Source organism: Pyrus communis, chromosome 5, assembly GCF_963583255.1.
Source record: "Pyrus communis chromosome 5, drPyrComm1.1, whole genome shotgun sequence".
Lineage (NCBI taxonomy): Eukaryota > Viridiplantae > Streptophyta > Magnoliopsida > Rosales > Rosaceae > Pyrus > Pyrus communis.
In genome coordinates, this window is record NC_084807.1 from 4190098 (window position 1) to 4198661 (window position 8564).

The window sequence follows — 8564 nt, forward strand, 5'->3', positions numbered from 1 at the left end:
TTTTGCATGTTGAAAATATACCCACAAAAACATGCTACTCCGTCAAATCCATAAGCAGTGTTCTACTAATAAATAGAATCAATATATTTGAGTCAATGGGGTGTTTATTAATTTATTTAACAAGTCGATAAGGATATTGTGAGAAAGACTTTGATGGCACGGGTTTACCACCACATGACGTCTTGTAAAGACGTGTTTTCGCATGCAGTAGGTATAGGAGGCACTGCTAGCTTGGTTATGTGCTATAATCTGAAAATTTTTAGATGCAGATGGTTCTGCCCCAACTTTTGTCTTTGTAATATCTACCCAAGGTCCCAAAGTGTTGCCCCCTCTTCCCACGCGAGGGTTAAAGCACTGACGAAACCATATGGGTGACGTTTTCAACTAGGTCTCCTTGTACATGTGGTATTCCATCTTAGGTCGGTGAAATTTAGTTACTACAAGCACATTGTCATAATCAACCGGTTACGCGAAGTCTACACATATGAAGTATTTTTATTTTTATTATTTGATAAACAACATCATTGGTTAAATTGTTAGTTGTTAGAGGGAAAAATGAGCGATAGAGATCAAACTTGCACCAGAATGCATAAACATGATTGTTTTCCGTCACAGCAGTAAAACGTCATCTGCTTTTAAGTATTTTAATTTAGAATTGTACTTTGGCTATGTTCAATCAAATCAAATATAATGATTTTGAGTGGGAGGGAGCGGGTGGGCAAGAAAGTGGGATACGCTCATGCAGTTGGATGCTCTAATTCCTTCCTTTTGCATGGCGCGCCCACAAAGCAGAAAGTTGTGAAAGCACTTTTCTACCCAACTACCATATAAACTAGTTCTTTCAGCTTACTTTTAGAAAGAGGGCACATTCCACATTTCAAAACTCCCAACTAGGATAAAGTGTTCGAATTTCCGAAATAAATAAATAACTAAAAAATTAAATAACTAGGAGAGTGTTCGTATGGTGACAATGACATAATAAATCAGTGTATGTTACCATCACAGCTCGTAAATGTGTCTTTCAAACCAAGTATGCATATATTCATTATCGATACAAAAAAAAAAAAAAAAAAAAAACATATGCCAATAAAAGAAATTTCTCCTCGCTGTATACAATACTGAAAGGGCTCCGAGTTTCAGATTCAATATCCCTCGGATAAATTCGGAGAAAATAACCCGAAATGCCTGGCTCGACATGGAAGAGCAGTTAAGTACCTTTCTATACAATCTTAACACCTCAAAACAATGAAGAACGAAGCAGGAAACCCGAACCCCTCTTTGTTATCTATGAGCTAAATTTCAAGTGCTTATCTAAATGCTATGCCGAAGCTACTTTGCAATCCCTTCTTACCGGGGCCAACAAAATTTCCTTTCTGCATCATGGCTACAAACTCGTTGTAATCTATGCGTCCATCCTGCAATAACAAATCAACACGGTAACTCTCACATACAAACAGATCAGAAAAGTTGGCTTCACGGAATAATTTCTCCCGTATGCAAGTAATGATAATATTGCAACAAAGAAAAGGCACAGACTATTGACACTCGGTTCCCCATTTCGGTAATCATGAGTTGTAAACCCCAAACCCACTGTACTATTTTGAATATCATCACCATAATAACAAAGAGCACTGCTTGACATTGCAGTCATTACTTTGGTCTTAAATTCGTTAATTAAAGCAACTTGGCCAAATCCCAATTTCTCGAAAGAAGACATACGGTCTTGCTCCCTAATCAGTCATCGTAAGGCTTATGAGAGTCCATGAAAGCAAAATACTACCGACACAGTTTCGAGCTTAACAAAAATTTGCTGCACAAACCGACACAGGACTTGAGTTTACATGCCACTCGTAATCACATGATTAATTTGGTGCATATAGCATGCTTCTTGTGGATTATAACAATCTGAAATGGAACTACCTTGTCAATTTATACTATATATCACTCTTCCAATATGTGAACCTGTTGTATTACTCTTCAAACTAATGCAAGTTTACTTTTGAATTAAGTCAAGTTTCATGCTGATACTGAATTTAGACGCTCGGGATCCATGTCTCATTTTGAGCCACATCATCTTTCTATGCAAGGAAATAGCTCACTCAACTATTTTCCCATCCTAATATGATACAAATGCTGTATTGTTAAGATGTAGTCACTTACATTGTCCTGATCAACTTCTCTTATCATCTCTTCGAGGCGAACATCCTCTATGCCAAAATCCTCACAAGCTTGCTGAAGCTCATCCGGAGTAATATAGCCACTTCCATCCTTATCAAAGTAGGAGAAAGCTGCAAACAGATGATCTTCTCTCTCAATTTTGTTCAGATGCAATGTTGCAGCTACGAACTCCCCATAATCAATTGTTCCACTGTTGTCGACATCTGCCTGCAAATCAGAAAAGGTATTCCTTTATGATCTTGAAATCTGGATATACTGATATCGACGTTTTTAAGAAACAAATTATCAACCAGATTAGCATAATCATGTGTACACCCCCTATGGCTGAAATTCAAGAATTATAGCATTTATGATAATTAGATTCCATAGATAACAAAGGAAACTGAAACTGTCACTTGTCGATATTCCCTAAAATTTGCTTTTGACAAACATGACATCAAAGAGAGAAAATAAATTCACTTAACTTCACTTTTTTTTTTTCCTGGACATAAAATACTACTTGTATTTCTTCTTCTATTGTTTTATTTCTTAAAACAGGTCAACATGGCTAGAATGACCATGGTGGCTACGGCTGGACGAAGCACCAGCCAGAGAGGGTAAGAGGGGTGGCGGCAAAAGGTTAGAGAGATAAGATGAATTTGTTTTTGGTCAAGTTTATCTGGAGATAAAATGACATTTATGAGGGCACATGGAGCTTTACTACTATGCTACTTCTTGACATCCTGAAAACGTAATGAATCATTATCGTTTAAAGTACTCCAATTCTGATCTGGTACATACTGCTTGCATTAGATCATAAATTTCAGACTCCTTCAGATTTGCTCCAAATCTTTTCAATCCGATCTTTAGTTCGTCAAAAGTGATTTGACCACTGTTGTCAGTGTCTATCATCTTGAACATTTCTTTCAGGCCAGCTATTTCTTCTACAGACAAGTTCTCTGCAATGACCTGCCAAATAGTTAAAAAAGAAATCATCATCCTCCTTGGTGAATGACTATCTGAAAATACATGTTTACGTTACTAATTGAAGTTCTGGCCAAAAGCAAAGAGTTATTAACTAAAGGCATCTAAAGTATGCGTCTGGCACAATTAATACTTACTCTGAGAGCCATTTTCTTGAGCTTGTTCATAGCTGAAAATTGTTTTAAGCGACTTAGAACTGCAGAATCAAGAGCCTTATCGGGAGCCACACCATCAACTTGCACCCAGGGGTGGCCTGAAAGGAATAAAACCTACCTAATCAATCAAAAGTAAATGGCATTCCTAAAACCAAATAGCAATTTAAAAAAAAAAAAAAATTTATATATCTAAAGAAATGCCTGTATCTTTATGTGTAGCTGCAGAAATGATCTCAGGAATTCTTAAGAGGTTTATAAAATTAAAGATTTAATCACTTCTACGGTAACATTATTGTCGGTCTGAGAGACAATAAAACAAATGAAAATACCCACAATACGCAAATGATGTGGAAGGAAATTCTGTCTTTCTTTTAAGTCAATGGAGGTAGATGTTGCACGCATTAGAGCTCATAGCAGAACCCATAAAGGCAAGCATCAATGAGGCAATAACTCCACAGTCAGATTCACAGCATTAAGATTGATTAACAGTCCAGAAGAGTACTTAACGTATAATATTATGACCTACAAAATCTCCAAATACAGCAACGAAAAAATAACTAAATAATAAACCAAAAGTAATGGAAGAGACTCACACAAAACTTCATGGCCCGTCAGCCGCCTTTTGGGGTCTCGGACAAGCATTCTCCTCACTAAATCTTTGGCACCATCAGAAATACTAGGCCAAGGGTCTGATTCGAAATCTAGGTCACCATGCATGACCTGGTCAAATATTCCTTGCTCATTTTCTGGGGAATTATAACGAAGTACATTAAGAAGAAAGCAATTTGGAAAACAGTTACAATCAGTAAAAGTAAGCTCATGTCTGTTAAAGCATGAAATGAAGATCAAGAATCAAATATATAGCAAGTCAAAAGTTCCTACCAGCCCAAAATGGCGGCACCCCACTTAACAGAATGTAAAGGATCACTCCTGCGCTCCAGACATCTGCTTCTGGACCATAACGCTTGCGTAACACTTCAGGTGCAACATAATATGGGCTTCCAACCACATCACTATATTTTACTCCTGCAAGGAGGCAAGCATGAATCTTTCAACTCTAGATTCAATCATCAATTCTGAATTATTTTATCAGAAACTCTAGTTGTGTAAGCACCAATGAGCCAAAAAGAGCACCGAAAAGAAGAAAACTTGTCCAAAAGTAACAATTAGGAAGCATGGATTGAATGTAGGGTCGGATTATACAAATCCCATACATCATGCGATGCTTTTTGCAGTCATTACTTCTATTTGATTATTTGGGAACACAACGACAACAAAGCTCTCCGAAATCGGAACATTTCCCAAACTGCAAAAGAGGTTGGTTCACTAAGTGAACAACCGAGACAAATGGCCCAAGAACAAAAATAGAAAGAAGATAGTCTGAAGTCTCAAATACTCAACGAGTACGATTGCGAAGTTAATGGCTGAACACTGTATAACAAGACATAGTGAATTGTAATTTTTTTATCATAAGTTGCCATCCAGGTCTCAGCTCAAGGTGCATAGATTATGGAATGAAATTGAGCACAAAATAATGCCAATGTAAAGTTACTGCTCTAGAATATTACAAGTACTGCTTATTTAAGAAGTGACTAACATGGAAATAACTTAGGTTGGGTTCCTTATGTTCCTTTAAAATTTTAACTTTTTGGTACTAAGCTCAAAGATCATTCCTATCATTTAAAATCTATTGATTCGAATTTCAATCCACAATAATCGATAACGTTTGACCTCAAGTCCCATTTTCTCATAAAATTCACAATTCTGTTTGTGAAATATAATCTGTCAAAGTAAAAAAAATTTGTGATTAACAGTACATGTTCTTACATCTTCAGCAGACTCTGATATTCAAACTCGTTCCAAAAAATTATAATTTCTTGGAGAAACCAAGGAATCTTAAAAAGGAATTGTTAAAGCTAGCAGACTGCATTTGGTATATAGAATCAGATAGTTTACTGGGGATGCTGAAGCCTGGAAGAAGACGTTTTTAAAATTTTAAATTATTATAAATGGGAATACATGGTCAATATGGCTTCAGGTATTCCAATCCCAGAATTAAGCATCGAAGAAAACATCTTAGTTAACTTTATGATTAATAAAGTAAAAACCTGGAGCTAGAAACGGTTCCTTTAGAGACAAACGCTACAACAGCACAACGGTCAAGAACAAATTAAACGTTCAAGTCAAAGAAATTGTTAATACACGATCGAATATCAAATTCAAAGGGTATTGTAAGACTGGTGAGTGAAAGACTACAGTGTTAAGTAATATTCAAAACTAATATGATCATCATAACAATCTTGATAATGGGCAAGATACACTTAACAATCTTGATCATAACAATCTTGATAATGGGCAAGATACACTTAACAATCTTGATAATGTGAAAGACTACAGTGAAAGACTACAGGGTATTGTACTAGATAATGGGCAAGATACACTTAACAATCTTGATCATCATAACTGAAACGACAAAACTAATATGAAATGACATTGATAATATGAAAACCACACGATGATAATTACCTGGCTTCAAGAAAATAGATAATCCAAAATCTATAGTTTTGAGAAGTGCATCCTCATCTTGACTGACAAAGAGAAAGTTCTCTGGTTTAAGGTCTCGATGCATAACTCCCAATGAATGGCAAGCTTCGACCACTCCAACTATAGTCCTAGTTAGCTCAGCCGCCTTTCTTTCTGTATAATGCCCGCGCTGGATAATCCTATCAAAGAGCTCACCTCCTGCACATAATTCCATAACAACATGAACTGCTACAGCATCCTCATAAGCTCCCTTAATAGAGATAACATTTGGGTGGTCTGCCAGATGGTGCATGATCTGAATTTCCCTCCTCACATCCTCCACATCCTCATCAGTTAATAACTTCCTTTTTGCAATTGATTTGCACGCATACTCTTTCCCTGTCGCCTTCTCCACACACAGAAACGTTATTCCAAACTGCCCCTGTCCAAGCTTCCTCCCCAAACTGTAAAACTCCTTTATCTTTCCGGTTTTCGTTTGTAACACCGAACCAGCCTGAAGTCCTGCACTAGGGACCCTCTTTATCTGTGGTGGCTTCTTGGGTTTTACGGATTGTTTTGGCTCAGTTTCAGGTTTTGCGGATTGTTTTGGCTCGGTTTCTGGTTTTGGTATTGTCACTTGCTCTGGTGGTTTGTCTAGTACTGGCATAGGTGACTCAGGTTCTTTAGGTGATGATGTCTCATTGACAGGTTCTCCGTTAGTATGAACTGAGTCATCGGGAGAGCGGTTTGGCCACATGACAGCTGAAACTGATTGGAAGAAACCATTCTTGGAAATGCTCGGTCCAACACAAGTGTTACCCATTTCGACCAAAACTCTATTCCTTCCTTAACACTTGCTTAACATCAAAATCTAACCTTCTCTATTGAATGTCTCTTAGCACAACACATAAGATCTAATTTCGGAATCCGACAACTATCGTTGATCAAGTCAAACTCTCCTCCCACTCTCTCTCTCTCTAGACTCTAATTTATACACTAAAGAAGCAAGATCAAAAGCTTGGATTTGTAACCAAAAAAGTAAAGCATCAAAATTTCTACCAAGTCAACAGACAGAAGTCACCCTTACCAACTTTCTTTCTGAGATTGCATCAGACTATAGCACATGAACTCTTGTGTTTGAAAGAAGAAACCCAGAAATCATAAACTCAAAGTATAATTTTCAGAAATGATAGATAAAAATGGTCAAAACCTTGCTTGATCAACGACTAAATCTACAATTACTGACAAGTTTGAGATGAAAAAACCAAGGAAAATAAAGGGCAAAGAAGTAGTCAGATGAGATAAACAAACAAATGAATCAAAGGCTATCAAATTTGAACAATTCAAGCATGGTGCTGCAAAACCCAACTGAGAAAAGGAAACAGGAACTGAGTAGGACAGGTAGAAACAGATAAAGGGCAAGTAGCTAGTAAGTTGTAGGTGAGAGAAAGATAATGGGCAAGTAGCTAGTAGGAATGGACTGCAAAGAGAATGGGGGTAGATTTTCCTGTATGTCTCTATCTGCTGCCACTGGAGAAGCATTATTCTATTTGGACAGGTTTGTATGTGAATGTGAATGGGAGGAGGGTGAGGACACAGAAGCAAACGCGTTAGGTCCAAATAAAAAAAAATCCCCCGGCTTTCATGGTTCCTTGTGTTCAATCATGTTATCAAATCATCAGCTGTAATATTGTTGAAAAGATTCAGATGTGTATTGTTTATTACGAATGTGTACGAGCTCTACCCAAAATAGGGGGACATGAAGAAAATTTTCAAAGAATCTGAATCTCTTTTCTTTTTCTTTTTTGTTGACAACGGGGCAAAAGCCGTGAGAAATGGAAAGATCACATTCACATTATCTCAATTATATCTCCAATTACCAAGTAATAATCGACAAACACAAACGAAACACACTGCATAACAAACACAAACGAGCTAGATTACCAACAAAAATTTTTAACGATCCTTGGTTGGGCCTATGCCTTACGCATTTTATAAAGTGTTGGGTCCACCCGGCCCAACGATTTTGGAGACTTAGTTCACCGAAAACAATTAAACAAGAGTTCTCACACTCATGTCTAATGAATGTTTACCAGTTTGAATAATGCAAGGTAGTTATTTGACCTGAAATACCACAATTATCTTGTGGAGACATCTTTAACCATTCGATGATGCGTGATAACCACATGGTTTGTTCTACGCATTGTTGGGGTCACAGACTTATCTCTTTATTGATGTTATTGATAAGCAACTTCAAGAGTTGAATAGTTGTTTTAACAAGGCAATTGCAAAGTTCCTCCTTTGTGTGGCATACTTAAACCCAAATCACTCATTCTCAAATTCTAGCATTGAAAAGTTAGTTCATTTTGCTCGATTTTCTCCAAAAGATTTTTATGGTCGAGAGCTCACACTTCTTGTAGATGAACTTAAGAATTATATTTCTAACAAGCATCTACATAATGAATTTTCTTGATTGAAATAAATTAGTAGTCTTGCATAAAAATTAATAGAGGCAAGGTGGGATAAATAGTATCTCTCGGTCTACTTGCTTGTAACATTAGCATTGATGATAGCGCGGTGTATACAGGGACGGGCCCCAGGCCTGGCTGCCCATCTAGCCGACCCCAGTTCCCCTCAGCCCCACTCACTTTAACTCAACCCAAGACCTGTTCCTCAAACATGTTGTGATTTGCCATTTCAACAAAGTCCTCACTTTTTTAGCATTATCCTATATTCCAATTATGT

General features: G+C 37.2%; 1 protein-coding gene across 1 annotated transcript; it reads right to left on the reverse strand.

The window, feature by feature from the left end:
* Positions 1-1048: 1048 nt before the first annotated feature.
* On the reverse strand, positions 1049-7512 carry LOC137735029 (calcium-dependent protein kinase 1-like). The gene is made up of 7 exons (XM_068474388.1): positions 5823-7512; positions 4179-4322; positions 3890-4042; positions 3279-3394; positions 2959-3126; positions 2161-2385; positions 1049-1415 (listed from the first exon to the last, which is right to left on the reverse strand). Exons 1-7 carry the CDS (start codon positions 6640-6642, stop codon positions 1308-1310), a joined length of 1734 nt encoding a protein of 577 aa, XP_068330489.1. The 5' UTR covers positions 6643-7512; the 3' UTR covers positions 1049-1307.
* Positions 7513-8564: the final 1052 nt, after the last annotated feature.